General features: G+C 41.0%; 2 protein-coding genes across 4 annotated transcripts in view; one reads left to right on the top strand and one right to left on the bottom strand.

Annotated features, from left to right (window-relative positions):
- Nucleotides 1-21,062, top strand: part of LOC107381697 (WASP homolog associated with actin, golgi membranes and microtubules) — a 32,506-nt gene that overhangs the window by 3,485 nt on the left and 7,959 nt on the right. For both annotated transcript variants that reach the window (XM_054732349.2, XM_054732350.2), the window contains exons 4-11: nt 555-724; nt 2,755-2,962; nt 5,816-6,000; nt 6,392-6,478; nt 6,588-6,683; nt 7,855-8,227; nt 8,326-8,459; nt 9,413-9,530. In XM_054732349.2, coding sequence (XP_054588324.2) covers nt 555-724; nt 2,755-2,962; nt 5,816-6,000; nt 6,392-6,478; nt 6,588-6,683; nt 7,855-8,227; nt 8,326-8,459; nt 9,413-9,530 — 1,371 coding nt within the window. The remainder of the gene's footprint in view (nt 1-554; nt 725-2,754; nt 2,963-5,815; nt 6,001-6,391; nt 6,479-6,587; nt 6,684-7,854; nt 8,228-8,325; nt 8,460-9,412; nt 9,531-21,062) is intronic.
- Nucleotides 13,458-21,062, bottom strand: part of homer2 (homer scaffold protein 2) — a 43,224-nt gene continuing 35,619 nt past the window's right edge. For both annotated transcript variants that reach the window (XM_070554850.1, XM_070554849.1), the window contains exons 9-10: nt 16,221-16,301; nt 13,458-13,745 (exon numbers count right to left, since the gene is read on the bottom strand). In XM_070554850.1, the coding sequence (XP_070410951.1) occupies nt 13,557-13,745; nt 16,221-16,301 (270 nt within the window). In that variant the 3' untranslated portion in view covers nt 13,458-13,556. The remainder of the gene's footprint in view (nt 13,746-16,220; nt 16,302-21,062) is intronic.

Genomic DNA, 21,062 nt, shown 5'->3' with positions numbered 1-21,062 from the left:
TACTGCAAGATGCTATTCTATCAACATGGGCCAACATTTCTAAAGAATGCTTTCAGCACCTTGTTGAACCAATGCCACGTAGAATTAAGGCAGTTCTGAAGGTGAAAGAGGGTCAAACACCGTATATGGTGCTCTTAATAATCCTTTAGGTGAGTGTATATAAAACATACATATATCGGTTATTAGCCATAACAGCAATAATAATATCAGTATCAGCCCAAAATTTCATATTGTTATTAGCCAAAGCGTGACGCAGTAGATGTAAGGTCGTGATTCACAACCTTGTAGATTTTCTATCCTTTTAATCTGTTGAAAACCGTTTAGGTCTGACATTGGTTCACTTATTTTTCAAACCCACATCATAGGTCAGGCGCAGGATCAGTACAGAAAAGTCTTTAGAAAAACACAGAGGAACCGTCAGAATGCCTAAGTCCGGCTCTTTAGAAGTATAATGTTTACGAACGTTTGAGCTGTTTTAAATCTATTTCATAAATTGTATAATGTAGTTGAATGCGTGCTGCAGAGGTCTGACAGATGCTCCTGTTTTTGTCCAGGTATGTTAAAACAGATGGAGGAGGATAAACGTCGTTTTGGACCTGCTGCCTGGGCGTCTGCTGCTCCTAGGCTGGAGAAACTGCGCTTCCTTTTTGCTAAGGAAACATTGCAGCACATGCGAGCTACAGAGATGTGTCTCAGTCGCAAAAAAGACACCATCAAAGAGCGGGTGCGTCTTGCTAGAGTTGTATTAACGCTAATGGCTTCTCTCAAGGTCCCGTCAGTTGATATGTGTCATGTCAGCATAGTGGAGTCTGGGAGGTTTTGGAAATGAATCATGTTTCTTCTCCACCATCAAGTGGTAGTAGTGGTTGTAAATCTGCAGTGTGATAAAGGGACCATTGGGCTTTTTTTATTAGCTTTTTATTCTACTCTGAATCTCTGGCTGCAGAGAGCTTTTGATCTATTTATAAAGCTCTCTCTAAAAACTCAGAGGATCCCCACCGATACACCCCCCCCCCCCAAAAAAAAATCCTGCATGCATAACTAAGTGAGTGTGTCTGTGCGTCTTTATACGTATTAAGACTGAGCCAGCTATGTGTTCTGAATGAGGGGTTTTAATGTCAGGATCGCTGTATTTACTGGAAACTGCAGCAGATAAGGTGCCACACTGAATATGTGAGTTTTATTTATGTTTTAGATCAGAGAACAGAACATTTTCACCATTATCACCTTTATATTGCTGCATTATTCATCTTTAATCTGTGGATGCTGGAGGTAGCTGCTGCTGTGAAGTCAACACTAGCCTTTGCATAGACAGCTGCCTGCTTCTAATGAGATCAGTAGTTACGCCTATGCAGAATTTTTTGTGCTGTTGGCGCCGTAACACCTCGACTCTGATGAATGCGCTGGGGTACCTGCAGATATCGCAGCGTGACGCTGTTTGCTTATATGGTGTGTTTTTGTGTGCACGTATGATGTGCTCACAAGGAATTCAGAACCCTTCACACATTATGCTAACATCATTTAAATTTAAATGCATTACAGCCAAAGACAAAATTAGCACAGGGTTTTTGCTCATTTTTGCACTTTTCTAAAGTAGAAAAAGGAGAAGAAATGTACATTTCTAGTTTCTGTCTTTAAATCCTTTAAGCTCAAAGGCTCATTTTTTCCTGAACAGCATCAAGATGTCTGAACTCTTTGATTAGAGTCCTCTTGTTCTAAATGAAGCCAGTTGGATTAGATTTTTCAAGATGTTTCTGATTATAAAATCAGCTTTGAAAAAATGGCCCTCAGTACTGCAAGGTCCTGCATGGTCCATTAACAGTTTGAGTTTATTTTCTGAAGCACTCTCAGCTACTTTCACATCAAAATGCACCTTAATGTCCGCAACTTAATAACTAATACAGTAATAATGTAAGTCAAAGATCTCTTATAGGACCCAAGTTGCCCTTGACTGTGAATTCACTCATGCTCTGATCTGTTCACTAGTGGATTTAATGTTAACAATGTTTTCAAGTTTACACACAAATAAGCTTCTTGGTTGGATACAACCGGGGACTGTTAAAGCTCTAATAAAGTCCCGTGGAGACGCTCTGAGATCAGAGAGCTGATCAGAGGAAATACCAGAGCCGTGACTTGTTTAAAACTTTCTCCAGACTCCGTTATCTCTGGAGAAACCTGAGAAAAACATGTCCACCAGTGGTTCTTCTAATTTAACTGAAACACTGTTAAGGAGGATCTGGAGAGAACGAGTGGAGAATCTGAAGGTTAATGTTCCGTTATTCATGTTCAGAAAGTGATTTTATTAGTTACAAAGAGCATTTAAGGACGTTTGCTCTGAAGGTGGCTGCCATAAATAACTAAATGCTTTACAAGGTAACTGTTAGTTTCAGCTCCGTTTATCACAAAATTAAACCTTGTAACCTCTAAGGTAGCGCGACTCAGGGTTGCGAATGACCACAGTCACCATTTCTTCTGAATTGTGTGTACTGAAACTCTTAATTTCCCTCTGGCATTAATAAAGTATCTTTGAACTGAATTGAATAAAACCCTGCGGTACATCACACTTATTCTCATTTCTTCTTTGGAACATCGTGTTCAAGGACAGTCTAGCAGTTTGTCAAAAACTGAGTCAACTCTCAGTGAGTATCTGTGTGCAGTTTTGTTGAAGTATTTGCAAAAGACACAGCTTTAAAAAAAAAAGCAGTTATTGTGTTGTTTTATTAAGAGATGTCCTTGTTGTTTGTTTTTGAATAGCTGGAGAACCTGCTGAGAAGAGACCAGAACCAGAGAGCTGATTCAAGGTCTGCATTTGGGGACGGACGGCAGCAGGACACAGTAGACCAGCTGGAACTGCAGTTCTATGAAACCCAGCTAGAACTATATGATGCCAGGTTTGAGATCCTGAAGAACGAGGAGCAGCTGCTGGTGGCTCAGATCGAAACCCTGAGAAGACAGGTCAAAGGTAAAGCTACTGCACACTTAGGGACCTGTCCGTCGCTATATAAAGCAGCCGCAGCGCCGCTACCTGCATATAAACCGTGTCGCGGACACCCCCATGTTGAAATGACGCTATGCATTACGGGGCTCCCAGGGGCAGATAAGAGTTGGTCTCTCTCCGAGAATAATTATGAATTTAACAATGATTACTGCCTGATGACATTTTCCCAAATCTGCAAAGCTCACTGGAAGGACACAAACCGAGGACAATATTTTCCTGATATAGGGTTTATTACTCAAGTAAGGGTAAAAAAGTATCTGATTAGAAGGCTACTTAAGTACTTAGTATCATCTGGTCTAATATTTTTAAATGATGATATCAAACAGACAAAAAATAAGAAGTTATGGGCAAATATTGGTATTTTAAAGACTAAAGGGAAAAAATGTAAACAAATAAACAACATAATTACGAAATAACACATTTTAGGCAAAATTTAGACACAAACTGAGGACAATATTTCCTGATATACAGGGTTTATTTAATTGTGTGAAAATGTAGCACGTTTAAAAAAAATACAGCGATAATACCGAAAACCGTGATAATTTTGGTCACAATAATCGTGAGGTTAAATTTTCACACCGTGACAACCCTAGTCCTGAACAGGATTGTCTCTGATGGGGTGGCAAAACACAATTTATAATGCAGACACAAACGACCCTGAAACTAATTTTAAAATGTTCAAGATTGTTAATGTTGTGGAATGTAAAAGGTGAAACTCTGAAATGTGGAAATACAGCGCTGTTTGGTGACTTGTCTGCTTATTGTCTCCTTTTCTCTTCGACTGCAGGTATTGAGTTATTGATAAAATCCCTAACAAGCGCCCGGACCGCTAAAGATGCTACAGCAAATTTAGGAAACAAGTTATGTAGCTTAAAACATTTTTTTCATTTATCAGGCTTAATAAAGCAAGTCATGGAAGTCTCATAAATATTAGAACAAATTCTACTGAGCAGAAAACTAGAAAAATTAAATGTGGCTTGTTGAACATTAGATCCATTTTTTCTAAGACTTTGTTAGTTAATGACTTGATTTGTGATAATCAGATCTCTTTGCTCTCTCTCACAGAATCCTGGCTGCAGCAAGAGGACTATGTTAGCTTAAACGAGTCGACTCCTTCAAATTATTTAAATCATCATATTGCTCGAAGTACAGGGCGAGGAGGAGGAGTAGCAACGATTTTTCATTCGGACTTATTAATCAGTCCCTTACAGATTAATAGCTACAGTTCGTTTGAACATCTTATTCTTAGTTTTCCTAATCCAGATTGCAAAACTGTAAAACCACTCTTGTTTGTAGTTTTATATCGTCCACCAGGCCCTTACTCTGAGTTTTTGGATCAGATCTCTGATTTTTTATCTGATTTGGTGCTAAATACTGATAAGGTCATTGTAGTGGGGGATTTTAATATTCATGTGGACATTGAAAATGATAGCCTCAATGTAGCCTTTAGCAATGTCTTAGACTCAATTGGTTTTACTCAAAGAATACATAGCTCCACCCACTCCTGCCATCATACATTGGACCTTGTGCTGACTTATGGCATAGAGTGTGCGGAAATAACGATCTTTCCACATAATCCAGTCCTCTCGGACCACTTTCTGATAACCTTTGAGTTTTTTTTATAACTGAGTTCTCGAGACATGAAAGTAAATTTTACTATAGTCTGTCTCTATCTGTCAACGCTGCTGCATCTTTTAAATCAACCATTCCATCTTTACTGTCCTCAGCATCTCAGAGGCATGTAGCAGAGGGCAATATTTTCATTTCTAGCCCCTCACAAATTGATAATTTAGTTCATAATGTTACTTCCTCTTTACGTGTGGCATTAGATGATGTTGTCCCTTTAAAAAAGAAGGCACAGGAAGTTGGCTCCCTGGTTTAATTCTCATTTCCGAACTTTAAAACAAAACTCTAGAAAATTGGAGAGTGCATGGTGCTCTACACCAGGAAGGACAAGGACACAACAACAGCATTATCTAGTCAGATGCGGTATCGAGCTTGCAACCTTCCGATTACTGGACAACCCGCTGTACCTCCTGAGCTACTGCTGTTCTCAATTTAGTGATGAGTCACTTTTGTAGACACTAATGAAGGCTGGGGAGATGTTTCAGCTGTTAGATTAAGGTGTTAAAAAGACGAACACACAGCGAGGAGATCATTTTTGCCTTCGGTTCTAGAAACAGACACTAGGAGGTGCTAAAAGCAAGCCAAAACTGCCTAGGGCCCCTTTAACAAAGAAGCTCATTCTACTTAAAACTACAATAAGGTTCCAGTTTAGTTAAGCTGTGTGTGTGTGTGTGTGCGTGCGTGCGTGCGTGTGTGTGTGTGATTAGACCTATAAGCTATATGCTCACAGGAAGCATTTTTATTTTTCCATCGTGTGTCCTCTTTAAAGGATCCACTGTCGGGAAACACTGTATTTTGTTGACGTGAATATTTCCCTAATTGCTCCTCCTGGGACAAGAGATGTTTGCCTCTAAGGTGTGTGTGTGTGTGTGTGTGTGTGTGTGTGTGTGCGTGCGTGCGTGCGTGCGTGCTGTATTCACCTACACTGTGTGTGTGTGTCTGTCCACCAGTCTGTTTATGTGTACACATGTCGGCTGAGTGTAATTCTTAACCTTAATAGTTTTCAGACTTTTGTTAGAAAGCATAACCACACGACCTCCATGTTTATGTTATTGTTAGAAGGTGAATGCTGGGAAGATCTACGAGCTTATGGTGCTTATGAAGGAAACACTCGGAGCAGAAAGAGCAGGACTTTTCTAAATTTAGGAAGTTTTCACAAAAAAAAGTGAGTGGCATGTGTTTGTGTTTCAGAGCTGAAGGAGGAGGTGGTGTATTATGATGTGTGTGAGGATCAGGAGGAGCTGCAGAGCATGATCCACACAGATCTTCAGCAGGCCGATTCTCCGATCATCAGTCAGCTCAGGAGACGCCTGCAGAGCCTGGAGAGCAAGAGAGGCAGCATCTGTTCCCGGAGGGCTTATCTACGCAACAAGAAGGTGTGAAAAACTACAGCAGCAAATTTCTTTTGCTCTTTGAGGAGAGTGGCACTTCATTTCACCTCCAGTCAGCTCATTTGTTTATATAAACAGTGTAAATGTGTTTATTAGATCATTTTGTTTGAGACTGAGTGTTGAATGATGGTGCAGTTGGTAGTGCCGTTGCCTTTTAGCATGCAGGTTGAAGGTTTGAATGCCAGCTTCTGCCTTTCTGTGCAGAGTTCATGGACCAGACATGGACATGAGCACAAACCGAATTAGACACATTCTGCTATCCATTTAGAATAATCTAGTACAGGTTTTAGAAATCGTAAGCGTAGCATTTCCTGAGTACTGGTGTGGTTTTATCTGTAATTTTCTGTAACTGCAGTACTTCTATGTGTGCCTCTAGGATCAGTGCATCGAAGCACACGAGCAGAAGCAGCTGGCAGGCAAGCAGAGCTCTATGCTCCTCAGCCAGCATCATCAGGTCCACCTGGTACGTCACCACGGCAACGAGGCATCCCACACAGACACTCCCACACCAGCAGTAGCTGCAGATGAAATGGGAACTGTTTTTTCTCAGTGTCTCCCTCTGTTGCCTGCAGAAACGAGAGAAGAGGAAGGAGGAGGAGCAGAAGAGGAAGCAGTGGGTGGACCAGGAGCGAGAGAAGACTCTGAGCAGATTACGATCCTTCAGAGAGGTCAGGCTCCTGTAGCACCACTTCTGTTAACAATCCCTCTAAACTCCATACAAAAGTACAGCTTTGGAATTGAATAATTATTAGCAAATGTTGGCAAGAAAATGGATCGAAACTCTGACTGCAAACCTGGGAAAACACCACCTTATATGACGGGGCAGATATAAATAATCGTCTTCAAACTCCAGCGTGGTGCAGCCTCAGACAGCTGTTGGTAACGCTCCTAAAACATGACTGATTGTTTAGATCTGATTACCTGAAAAGAAGGTTTATGTAAACGTGTGCTTATCTAAGGAATGGGTGGGGGCTCAGAACACCATCAGTAAACGGGGCGGAACATCTGCTGGAGCGTCAGTCCTTTATTTCTACAATAGCGAGATCAAACAGAAGTGAGGTCAGGGTTTTTGATGTCCAATTATTTGAATTTACATTTCTCTTTTTAGACAAGAACTGTGGATTTTCTTTTATAAAAAGTGAAATGGCACATATTGTTTAAAATTTTAAATGGCAGACGTCACATACCGCTCACCAAACGGTCTCGGTGGTGAGACTGAGTTGTCCCGTTCGAACTGTTCAAATCAGTTATCCTTTAATTTATGCAGACTTTTATTTCATAACAAACATTATATACCCAAGATCTTATTAGACACCCCTTCCTACCTTTCAGGAAGTACAAAATAGGAGGGTTGGCTTTTAGGATTAATAAACTAGTTAAAAAATTACACTAACCATCCAGCATCATCCAGAACCTTCTGTTTGTTCAGAATGCCATCTTGTTCATGTTTGAAGAAAAAGCAACATTCCATATCAAAGTTTTCATCCTCTTTTTGGAATGTTCATAAATGATTATTAATATAATTATTAATATTATTACACTACATTTTAATAAAAACATGTCAAAAGTTAAGCTGATTCAAAAGGTCGTTAACATGTATTGGATTTAAACCATGTGGTTATTAGCATTTTCCATAGTGTTTCATCTGTTTTTGTTAACAAGGCCATCCTGCAGGAGTAGGTAGTGAAAATTTACCACCTGTCAGCGTCTTTAAACATGTATGCTTTTAGTTCTCTGCCTTTAATCTGTTGTGAGGGTCAAACTGCTTTAATATCAGAAACCTTTGATAATTGGGGCTGACTTTTGTTTATGCCTCTAAATCTGTTGCATCTTCTAAAGAGGCGACAGGGCCCGTACATCCTGAAGACACCCCAGTCCAGGAAGTGTCCTTCAGAAGTCTCTTGTGTGTCCCAGCCAATGTCCATCATCAGCCTCTCACCCTCCACCTCCCCTGAAGAACCACCCTCCATTCGCCCGGCACCCAGACGCAACAAAACACCCAAAAAACAGCAGCCTAAAGACATCCCTGTTCAGATCTACTCCGCACCGCCACCACCTTCTGTACCACCTCCTCCCCCTCCTCCTCCACCTGCCATGCCACCTCCTTCTCCTCCTGTCCGAGCCTCGCCTTCCTCTGAGGACGCGCCAAAGCCTCTCTGTGAAAAGGAGGAGCCTCCGTTTCCAGCAAAGAACATGCTCAAACAGAATATAGGTGAGACTGAAATGTGAAAAGTGTTCTGTTGTTTTTATTTTATTCTCCTTCTGCATTATGTGTGCTAAGGTATTTTTTTTATGTCTGCATTGATTCAGGAACTATGGATGAAATTCTGGCCTCACTGCAGCGCGGGCAGATTAAGCTTCGAAAGGTCCCTGCTGTCAAGTCTGCCGAGGACCCTAGGAGCAATCTGATGTCTGCTATCCGACAGGGAGTCACCCTCAAGAAGGTTGGATTTCATTGTTAACTCACCCTAGATGTTGTCTCAGCATCAGACAGTCAAAACAAGAAGTGAAATGGATGAAGTGTTTTCATTACTTGGTTTGTCCACCAGAGAGCATTGACACATTAAACAAGTCCTAATTAGCTTGTAATCATAATTATGTTAAAAGGGTTCCAGAAAATGTCAAGTTATTGCTTGCCTTGTTTTTCTCTAGATTTGTCAACAGTGACCAACTTCTAGGTTATGATCTATACTGGTCTAAATGGAGTCCATCCATCCATTTTCTGAACCCACTTTGTCCGCAGGGGGGTGGGGGTGTGTGTGCTGGTGCCTATCTCCAGCGGTCAACGGGCAATCAGGCGGGGTACACCCTGGACAGAGAGCCAGTCCATCGCAGGGCAACACAGACACACACACAGGACAAACAACCATGCACACACACACTCACACCTAAGGACAATTTAGACAGATCAGTTAACCTAGCAGTCATGTGTTTGGACTGTGGGAGGAAGCCGGAGTACCCGGAGAGAACCCACGCATGCACACATGGAGAACATGCAGACTCCATGCAGAAAGATCCCAGACCGGGAAGCGAACCCAGGACCTTCTTGCTGCAAGGCAACAGCTCTAACCACTGCACAGCCTCTAAATGGAGTCATAAATACCAGCTAGGAAAGTCACATTTTCTTCACAAGGCATTCCTTTAGTTGACAGATAAAAGCAAACATGAATGAAATCTTCTGGAAAAATATTGAAGCGTTTAAATTGAGCTCTGCATGAATTTTTGTTTGTCATAAAAAGGAGAATTGTATTAAATCTGTTCTTCTGGAAAATTGACTTTTTTTGTGTGTCAAACTCAGTGTTTTACGTGAAACTCAATTTTATGGGTTGCAGCTGTGTTAATGTTTTTATTAGAGTGAAATGAGTCGTAAGTTAAACTGTCACTTGTCCTGTTGCAGGTGGTTCCTGCGCAAGAAGAAGTCCCGAGCAGAGGAGACAACGAGCTGGAGCGCAGCATCAAGGCTGCGATGATGAGGATGAAGAAGGTGGCAGCCGACTCAGACGAGGAGGACAGAGGTGATGATGACTCACATAGCACGGACTGGGACAGCTGAGAACACACACACACGCACGCATACAGGCGTGCAGATGAAGCTGCTCTGACCACCCCTGTACTGTGAGCTCCAGCTCGTCTTGCAGGATTTCACCAAAGAGCTGCTTCTTTACCGCAGACGGGATTACGCCTCCTCTGACTCAAACACTTTTGTTTGCTGAAGCTGTCTCGCTGTAATCCGTTTGGTCTTCTCCAAGTCGCTCTGAGATGCAGCATTAAATCCGGATCTGCTCCAGCCTTACTTACTCATAAGTGGCAGAATCGGGATTTAATCTCCTCTGAAGAAGTTTGTGTTTTGCAAGAATCTCAACCTAAATGACTAACTGTAGGCATTAGTACACTAGTGAGCTGTGTGTAAAAGATTAAAAAGTTCCTAAAAAGGCTTTTTGTGAGGCTGCTGCACAGCAGGGGAGTCCTCTGCTGCAGGTAGGCTGCTACCACACAAATTCTCATCTCATATGCAGAATTTAAACACAAGAATTAGATTGCAATTTAAAATGTGTTTATTAAATCAAACCCTGTGAGGGCTCCTTAATTATGTAACAACAGGAAGTAAAAGTGCAACAGGGTCTACATGTACGGGTGAATTTGGGATCAGTCCACAACTGGTTAAGGTTTTCAGATACTAAATATTCTATTAACCATTTAATTTCATACTATTCTTCTAACTCTAATCTCTGCTAAATACTGTCTGACTGTATGAAGTTGGTGGCTTCCACACGTTTTGAAGAATCGAGGCTCTAATGCATCATGTGCTTAAATGATTTGCAGAATGTTGCAGAGAAACTGAGCTGGAAACACTGACACTGCTGTTTAATAATAAAGATGGCAGGAGAATGGTGGTTTTCGCTGCTTTGGTGTCTCACGCTGTTACTTGCACAGATGTGTTGTGCCTGGGTTGTATTGACATTCTCGCTCTTTAAACATCATCCAGCAAGGTGTCAAACCAGAGCTGGTGAACCCCAGTGAGTGTGCTCTGGCGGATCTGTAGCCCACAATAATGACTCACAGGGAGATATCCATCCTGGCTGCCGTCGTTCGCTCAGATCTATTCAGCGGCGAAGGCTCAGACATCCTCAGCCAGCTGTGATCGACTGTGTTTAGTCCAGTGGACTTAGAAAGCAGCACCCCCACCCACAGTCACTCTGCCATGTTTTATGTGGACAAAGTCCAGGTCGCTCAGGTGAGTGACAGGTCATGCACCTCCGGGGTAGACGCGCCACAGGGGTTTTTGACAAACCAGTCAGTCGTGTGTCAACAGGAAATTTCCCAGCATGTTACCATGGTAACAGCAAGTCTCAGTTGCAGTGGCCTGCAGTGCCATCCCTCTCTCGCTCCCTCTCACACACGTGTACAGAGCAGCACAGTGTCTTAATGTTTCACCAACTCGCCCACTCACCAGTCGCACAATGAGCTTCAGAGAATCGGCTCGATGAACAGCAAAGGAATGACGCTTTTGGTGTAAGCATTGGGCTAAATAATAATTAACCGGTTTACTTTATCAAATTAGTGTGTCCATTTAGAAAACCGAGATGCGATAATGCCATTTGTAGCTCCATAAACACTAAAGCTGCTGTTGCACAGACAGTTTTATGAAGCAACAAGACAAAATGGATCTTTAAACATGAGACTTTGTATCTAATGAAAAATATTAGGTTTCATCTGTGGCGCACCTTTTCCAACATTTAATATATATGTTTTTATACCATTTTCCCCCATATCAGTTCATATTTTTATCTTTACATAATTGTTTGAATTTGTAATAAATATAACCTCCCTCTGCACCAGTTAATCTAGCATTAAAGCATTTTTTGGTTAAATCAATGTGTCATTTAGCCATGAGCATTTAGAACGTAACACTAAAAGGTTTCAGTCAATCATACTTTTTTTTTCTCCAAAAGTCTGAGTGGTATTGAGTTGCCAAGGCAACATGTCCTCTGATCCAGTACAGCAGTGCCCGATCACGTTTGAATTTCCGATTCCAGGTGTTTCCCACCTCAGAAATGTTTGCCATATATGGGGTCAGAGTGGAGAACCGCACGTCAGCTACCTTCTAGTTTGGATCACACCTATATTTAGCTCTCAAAAAAATTTAAACTAAAAGGAGAGGAGGGGGAGTCAGGACTTGATGTGAACGTTCATTCCTCCTGCTCAGCACTTCTCATCCTTGGAAAAAAATGCTTAAGACTGCATGAATTAGTTGAAAAGTTAACAGTTTCTTTCCCATCACTGTTACCTGTGAGCACAACATGGGGAACCCTTCCCAGTGAACCTCTGAGGGAAGAAAAAAAAACACTTACTGCCAAATGTAATTAAACTAAACTTTATCAATTGTCTGTTCTGTTGTATGTTAAACAAAAATCACAAAAGTGCACAAGAGGCATTGGTTCAACAGGAAGAAGCACACGCCGTTACCGTCCCAATTCAGGCAAGTTACAAACAGGAGAGAAAAGTCCCTTCATTAAATATCTTAGCCTTTTGACAAGATCAAAACAGTGATGAGAAATAGTCTCATGTCAGAGTAACAGAGCAAATGTATTCCACCAGAGTGCCTTTGATCTCAGATGCAGCACTTATTAATTCAGCTGCAGCACGGTTCATAGTTCGGAGTAGCTCTCAGTTTGAGAGTTTAGTGTTAAGTACATTGTTCTACATCAGGACAACAAATCGAGGGTGATTTACTTGGTCTGAAACACATCTGCAGAGAGGCACCAAAAATAAATAAGACTAAAAGCAAGAATGACAGGGTTTCTAGTGAAAATAACCCGATCTACACCCCCTCTGAGAAGCACACTTTCACATTATTCACCTGTCTAGCAGCACCATGTCCCCTCTTCCAGAAATAATCACCATAACAGAAACAGGAGTTTAGGAAGCACATCAACAGCCTTAGACACACATGTTTGTTCTACAAACAAACAACACTAATAACACAGAATAAGGTCCTTCAACACCACACTCATGGCATGATTTGGATTTTTCTGAACAGAAAATCCTGAAACGAGTTTTCCTTCTTTATGCAAATATGAATCAAAATGCTTTTTGGTGATGGAAAAACAAACTTGCAGGGGAAAAAAAATCCTCTTCCAGGAGATTTTCATGTACCGTTGAGCGTCTGTGCGTTCTGTTACCAGCCTTAGGAGCATCAGGACAGATATGCCTGTCTGTTTTTATCAGAGATCATGTTTCTCCATCTTCAGGTTAGATCACAAAAACCAAGTTGTCATTATGGTGATGGTCATCAGCTGGCCTGTTCTCCTTTCCAGGGAGATTCCCCCTGGAGGCACTTCGTGTCACGCCCATTTGTCGTTTACGTGCATATAAATTTTATATATACCAACTGTCTTCTAACACACCTGAGATAGACGAGGCAGCTGAGAGGACAGTCTGTAGAGGGACTCGATCTTCAAATCTCTGATGGGGCCACCAATTATTACTTTATTAATGCTGAAGAGCATCGTACTTGTGTTGTCCGTTTTAGCCCTTTAAGCACCCTTTCTACTCTAAGCTGTGCTGAGTTTCTGCAGCCTTAAAAAAGTGACAGATGGACAGAATATAAGACCCACCACCATCTCTTGTAAATCACACACACACACACACACACACACACACACACACACACACACACACACACACACACACACACACACACACACACACACACACACACACACACACACACACACACACACGAGTAAGCTCAAAATATACTTGTTTCACAATGCCAGCACACAAAATGGAGTCATTTTGTGAGACATACTGGCGTTCCTCGTTTTAGTTTACCAATCTCCCAAACATCTCTCTCGCTCTCTCTGAAGGTGGTGTTGATTAGAAGCCAAAGCTGATAGTTTCAGAGTGGACATCACCTCGATGAGGGGGGTGGGGGGGGTGGGGGGGGGGGGGTGCCACATTGTTTCTGCCCTGAAGAAATACTTTAGTGAATCCTTCTTGCCCTGACCTCTGACCCTTTCAGCTCTGCACCACTTTCCTCAGTTATCAACACCCAGTTTGGAGAGTCCCTGCCTGAACTCATGCAGCTCATCTATCTTCCCATCCAAAATATCCATGAACTTCTTCAGCTCGCCCTTCATGTTCCCTTGCTTTTGTCGACTGTCATTTATGTCCACTCGAAGACCCTCGACTCTTCCCTCCAGTTCCTTGTTCCTCGTCTCTGCAATCTGTGGACACACGTTTAGGGAAATGTTACAAAACACCAAGACTTTTAAAACGAATATTTGACCAGAACAGGTTTGGTCAGGAACAAACTTGCTCTCACTGGAATGTGTGCACAGAATGATGTTTCTTCAATTTTTTTTTTAACCTGTGATTGTTGACTCTTGCTTTTATTAACCATGGGTGAAATGAAAGGCACCAACAAATAAAAATTATTATTATTTAATAATATAAATTGCTGTGACTTTCAGGAGATTTAAATTGTTTAGGCATCAGCTGTTGGCTGGTCCATACTAGCATTAGCTTATCCGTCAATATGGACATAAAAGTTATTTCTTCAAACTGTGGCTGTTCAGGAAAGCCATCTACAACCTATAAAGTGGCAGTGTGTAGTTTCCTGGAGATATGGGGCAGTAATAAATCACTGGAAGCAAGGGGTATGTTTGTGTTTAAGTGGCGACCTTACCAACGAATGGCCATAAAGACTAAAAAACTGAGTGTCGTAGCGCATTTTTAAAAACGTTTTTTAAAGTGACAGTGAGTGTTTTTACCTTAAGCATCTGGAAATATCCATCGAAACGTTGAAAATAAATAAAATGATGTCCAGTCATTGAAAACTATTCGGGGCTTCGTAACATTGAACCATAAAATTGGGTCTATAGGGCACGGGTCTAGCATCTTTGGGGGACGTCATATTAGACACCATGTTTCTTTCTGGCCAGGTCAGAGTCCTGTGCCTGTCGATGACATCACACTAGATGACTGGCTAAACCAACGGCTTGACGGAAGTTACGTTACCGCTTTCAGAAACATTCAGGCAGTAAGAAAGACGAATTTAATAACAAAACTGCTAAACTTTTTCCAAAACCTATGTGAATCAGAATCGAAAAACAGGTGCAATATATTTTGGCCGAGTAGTATTGCCGTAGTATGAGTATGTCTTCAGCAGACGCAGTACCCGAAGCAGATCCGGAAGCTACAGCGCCAGAAAACTAGCAACAGCATTGCATTCTCTCGATGGAGTTAACTGAAGGATTATTAAAGTCTGCGGAGTCATGCTGGGGTGGCGTGCTTTCTGCTCCACAGGTAACATTTACCATAATGTTTTTTAAACTAGCGACAGTCACGGTGATGTGGTGTAAAACTACCCTGAAATGTATGTATATACTGCCCTCTAGCGCCAGGAAACTACACACTGCCACTTTAAAATGGAAACAATAACTTTTACACAGAAACACTTTTTACTGCCCAAAATGTCCTTTAGCTGATGTCAGTCAGAACAGACTTGTATTTATTTACAGCAGAGGTGTGAACATATGCTGCCTGGCTGCTACAACAATGCTTTTCTGAAAAGTAATGATCTACAGTAGAAACCACATCGTTGCATACATAAGGGTGATTTGGTGACTACGTTTTTCCGACTGTCGGGCGACATGAGTAACACATTAATGCTAAGGATACCTTTGAAGGGAGGAGTTTTAAATAGGTGCATGACGGCATCCTTCAGCTGACTCCTGAAACCTGATCTACTCGTGGTGGAGGATCATTTTTAAATAGATGAACCACAATCAGAAGAGGAATAGTTTGACCCTGGGAAATGTTTGAAACCTGCTGCAGAAAAAGGGAATTTTCTGTATCAGAGTTTTGGGCTTTCACGTCCAAACAGAAGGTATTCAGGGAATCCTGCTCTCCAAGCTTCTCTTCAGCAAGAATAGTTGCTAGATAAACTTCTGCCATGGTCACTCATGCAGCTGGCATTTAGAGAAACAAACCGAACAGTGCAGGACCTTCAGATGTGCCACAGTTGGTTGCAGTCTCCGTGGTGCTGCGGCTCAAAGGTAGCACATACATGACAGCTTGGATGATAAACGCTGCACTGAGTCAGTCAGCACAGACTGAAAAAAGCTCCAATGGCCATGTCAGACTTGGCATTAACAGTAGATGAAGTCACTCACGGCCCTGCTCTTCTGGTTTAACAAAGTCTAGCATTACGCAGAGAAATGAGCCTCTGAAAGTGCTCTATGTTACAGAGATGAGATGACAAAACCGGCATTGTTTCAAATTGGATCTAATGGGAATAGCCCCCACACTAAGACCTGACCACTAAAGGCCTGTGAAGAACTATTTAGTACGTGGAACAGAAAATCTGCTCTAGCAGGAAACCTAACAAGCTCAGAGGATGATGCTCATGCGCCGAGGAAGAAAAAGCTTTTCAAAGATGGAAGAATCTACTCAACATTGTGCAGGCAGAGACCTTTATTATTAGATACAGTAACAACAAAGCGAGCTAGCGAGACACGTGACAGGAACGTGATGTCACCAGCCTCTCAGCAGGAGGATGAATAGGAACTCCTTTTCTTTACCTACGTTTCTAAGTACTGCTCATGCCTCAGAGCCTGTTTCTTAGCTTTTTATGACAGGAATTGTGTTCAAGGCCTCCCGTTTTATGCCTGAGAAATGTGACGCTGCTTTAAACGTACCTTCAGTTTAGCAGTGATGCTGTCACACTCTCCCATCAGCTGTGGGATGATCTCTGCCTGCTTCCTCAGGTTTTCCAACTCCTAGAATTAAAATATTTAAAACAACTCATTAAAATCTCTCAGCTTATATCTGTTGGATTCTGAACAAAACAAAACATCAGAGCTTGAATAAATGTGGTTATTTCTTCTTTTAAAGCTGATGAGAAGCTTAAAAGTTTTATTTAAAGTAACGAGCTGCACTGTTATGTTTATATGAGATAATTTGGTTAAAACTGTGTGTGTAAAAACACATTTCAGGTGTTTTTTCCTTTCTCATGCACCAAACAGCATTTCCCACAAATCTTTATCACCGAGTGATTCCTCCACATAATAATAGTAATTACCGTAGCAGCTTTTGTGCTTTCCTTTTGACCAGCACAGAGGTCAGCACCACAGTGAATCTTTAATAATTCATGAGCTTGTTTTTAATTGGAGGTGGTGACGGCGTGTATCTCTGAAAGCTGGTGAGTCACCACGCAGACGAGGTTCTGCGGGCCGCCTGCTGCGTCAGTGCTCTGCAAACAGTGAGCCCTTTTATTATCCTCCGAGCTGCGGGTCAGTGGTGGGAACATTCTAGCCGATATACTGCAGATCGGAAATGCTGGAGTTCCCAGAAGACCCGATTCTTTTCGTGCAATCCTTCAACATCAGCTTAGGTCTCTTTGAACTACTTTCCCTCCTGATGTTGTGTGAAGTATACCACCATCCACAGAAGGATGTAGATGTTCTAATAATATTCTAGCTGCCAGGTCAAAACAAAAATATTCCAGACATGATTTTCCTCAGGCCATCTGAAAGCGTCTCCATGCAGCATGGCCTTTACATTTCTTTTCTCAGCATCATAATAAAAAAGTATCTAAAGCAACTTGGAAAAAAAATACACAAACTCAGAATGTTTATTGTTCTGCATCAAGTTGTTTAGTGTTAAAATGCTCTTTTTTGAAGACTGTGTGATAATAGTTTTGTTAGAAATTTATTATAAAATCCTGTAAATCATAGTATATACTATACCTATTACCAAAGAAGATCCATCTCTTCAACTAATAAATACATTTAGATTCACACTTGAGGTGACTGTTGCCTTTACCTTGATAGAGTCAATAATTACTAAGATAATCCATCTTAACTAGACATAACACCAGGGAGCAGACAGCTTGGATTAGCTGGTCCATGCAGTAGGACAAGAGTTACTGGAGAAGATTTAAAATCAGAGATTCGTCTTTAAGAACCAAAGGAAAGAAGTATTCCAGTTTCCTTTCATTCAGTCTTTAGGATTATAATAATCTGGAAAACTAAAAAGTATCACCAACTCAAATGTAAACCACGGTTCACTTTAAAGGAAAATCTCCAGTTACTGATTAAAAAATATTGAATGCACAAAGGTGCATCCAACATTGCTTTAGTCTCTAATTAGTTATGACCTATAATAATAATAATAATAATAATACATTTTATTTAAAAACACATTTCAAAACACCCAAGGTCACTTTACAAGATAAAACACAAAATACAGTAAAATACCAGAATAAAACCATTACTGTTGCGTTTGTAATGCAGCTAAAGCCAAGGTCATTCTGGTCTCACTAATACTGATGCAGCCGTCTGTGTTTGCTGCTAACCGATGCTGATGCACACACTTGCTGGTCCCATTATAAGCAACACCTTCCTATAACCTGATTTATCTACAGAACTGCCTTGATTCAATAAGGTGTTGGAAACAGCCATTCTCCTCTGACCTCCGCTCAACTGCTGTTGCTGATCTTTTCTGGATGTTATACCCAAACCAGCCTTGCACCAAAACATACGCAGCAAACACAGACGGCTGCATCAGTATTAGTCACAAGTCACTTAAACCTGCTCTTTTTCAACATTCCAATGCTCAGCTTGAATTAAGCCATCTTCACCATGTCTAGATGTCTAAATGCTGTTGTGTGATTGGCTGACTGAAATATAGAAACCTCTTTAATTCCCATTTGAAGGACAATTTTAATTAACTTTGCCATGTTGGATGCTCCTCTCTCAGCAACAATCCTACAATTACTCATAAGTCTAATCAAATTTGGACTTTTTCTGCATGCCGGTGTTGATTTTAGACCAATGTCAAAATCTAACCTCAAAGCCTTTATTGGCTAATGTCAGCACGCAAATATTTTCAAATTCCATATTTCAAATTTTACAGTTGTACAATCCTGAAAGTAGAAACTGAAACATAACAGAATACATTTTTGACAATAAAAACCTGTGACACACAAACAAAACTGGGTACACCTGCAGCATCCAATTAGCCATCGTCACATTAATCTATAATTTTTATTATTATTATTATCTCTACAACCAATTCAGTTTGAAGCTATGAACTCTGTCTTTGTAAACACTATCACTTTGTAAAGGAAGAGAGCAAAAGGAAAGGGGAATACTGGAGTAGACATGAGCAGAAACACAACTGCAGCAGTAATCAGAGGGTGTGCAAAGAGCCACAGCACCACTAATCAGAGCCACAGTGGCCATCCTCCTTAAACGTCCACATGTACAGAGTGATGCTGGCACGATCACACACTGAGAAACACGCAGCCAAGTGCTTGAGACTTGGCAAAATGAAAATCTAAATTTCTTAGACAGCTCTGAAAGTGTTACGAAAACCACATAACCTATGTGGAAAGCATTCAGAAAGAAAGAATACACCCCCCACCCCCCCGTGCGCTCTTTTCCATAAAAACAAGATCAGATAAAGGAGAGGGAAGGAAACCCGACTTGTGTTCTGAGGTCAGATGAGACATTTGTTGTAACAGATGACTCAGTTTTATCACAAAGTTAACGATTCAGGTAATAACTAAAAAAAAAAAAACTAAAAATAAAAAATAATCACAGAAGAGATTCAAAAGAAACTGGATGAGTCCACAGTAAATCCAATAGAAGACCTTTGGTTTGGTTTTCCCTGATAGACTGAATATTTCTGTTTTTTCAACAAATAGAAAAGTGGCCATACTAATTCATAAAAAAAAAACTTAAAAATATCCGACTCAGTAATAACTAACTTAAGCTGAATTAACTTTTTACTGTGCTGTGAATTATTGATGTGGCAAACTTGGTTTTTAATTTGGCACCGGAGCAGTTGGACTACTTTTTACGAAAAAGTTAAGACCGCGAGGTGATAACATTTTTCATAATTTGATGTTTTAGTTCAGATTTTAAAAAAGCATCAAGACGGTTTGTTTTTAGCTGTGTTGGCAAAACTAACAAATACACAGAAAATCCCTCTGAGGTGGAAACACTTCCCGAGGGAGAGATGCTGGAGCTCCATTATTCCTTTGATATGAGCGGCTGAATAAACCACTCATTTTACAACACACACACACACACACACACACACACACACACACACACACACACACACACACACACACACACACACACACACACACACACACACACACACACACACACACACACACACACACACACACACACACACACACACACACACACACGTCATAAAATTGGAATTTCACAACTAAGTTGATTTATTTCAGTAATTCCATTCAAAAAGTGAAACTTGTATATTAGATTCATTCATCACAAACAGACTGATATATTTCAAATATTTATTTATTTTAACATTAAAGGGACTTTTCGGACTTTTGAATTTTTATGCTCGTGAGTCGTGATTGCCCCCTCAGGCCAAAAGCGTAATGGCAGCTTCAATGGTAGGCTCGTGTACGAGGCGCGCATGCTGTACGTGCACACTCCTTAACGAAAATAACAGCTGAGACAGTTCCGTGTGTGTGTGTGTGGCCTAGAGCACAGAGGACAGGAGAACGCGCAGCTAATTAATTAAATATTTTGGTTCTGTACCTTTCTCTTCAGCACAGCCGGCAAAGGTTTATGATGGGTCAGTCCTCCTGCATGCTCTTGAAAAACTGTTCCAAAATTAAAGTTGAACCCACATCTTTTTTATCCATGAATTCAATGCCTTTCGGCGAGTCTCAAATAAAAATGTGGGCGTCTTATTACTGCAAAAAAAATTATCATTAATGTAAAAAAGAAACTCCAAATAACAAACTATGTTCACACCCGGAATCGAACCCAGGTCTTCTGCATGACAGTCAGATATCTTACTAGGTGAGCTATAGCACCAGTGGTGTCCATGGTATCTGTAATATTTATATCCTTGATGACAGCTGAAACAACGTCAATCCAAAGAACGGTTCTGAGCAGAAATGGCTATTTTGTTGCTAATTTGCAGGAAATGTCTAGAAGAAAGTTCTACAGAAAGTAGCTAAGGGTCCTCAGAAATGTAGCTAGCTTTGTCACTAGGTGTTAGGAACAGCGACGAAGTCGCTGAGTTGGCACTGCCTCTCTCTCTGCTGCTAAAGCTATGGATAGCAAATGCTACGGGCTATGCCTGGGAGTGAACGCGCAGCCTGCTCGACCCGAGCAGCTCTCTTTTTCTGTGATTTTACAGAAAAACAGGCAATCACAGTAAAAATGCCAGGGCTCATTCTACAGGACCAGGGCATTGCAGGAGAATGTAGAAATTTATTTTTTCTATACATGTTTTGACTGTCAAACTTCCTTATAGTCCCTTTAACTGACAACTAATGAAAATCCCAAATATATTAGAATATCAACTAAGACCAATGCAAAAAAGGACTTTTAGAAATGTTGGCCAACTGAAAAGTATGAACATTGAAAAATATGAGCATGTAAATGGTAAATGGTAAATGGTAAATGGCCTGTATTTGATATAGCGCCTTCTAGAGTCCTGGAACCCCCCAAGGCGCTTTACAACACAATCAGTCATTC

Source organism: Nothobranchius furzeri, chromosome 9, assembly GCF_043380555.1.
Source record: "Nothobranchius furzeri strain GRZ-AD chromosome 9, NfurGRZ-RIMD1, whole genome shotgun sequence".
NCBI lineage: Eukaryota > Metazoa > Chordata > Actinopteri > Cyprinodontiformes > Nothobranchiidae > Nothobranchius > Nothobranchius furzeri.
The sequence above is the reverse complement of the archived record's forward strand: the minus strand, read 5'-3'. Positions and strand labels throughout refer to the sequence as shown.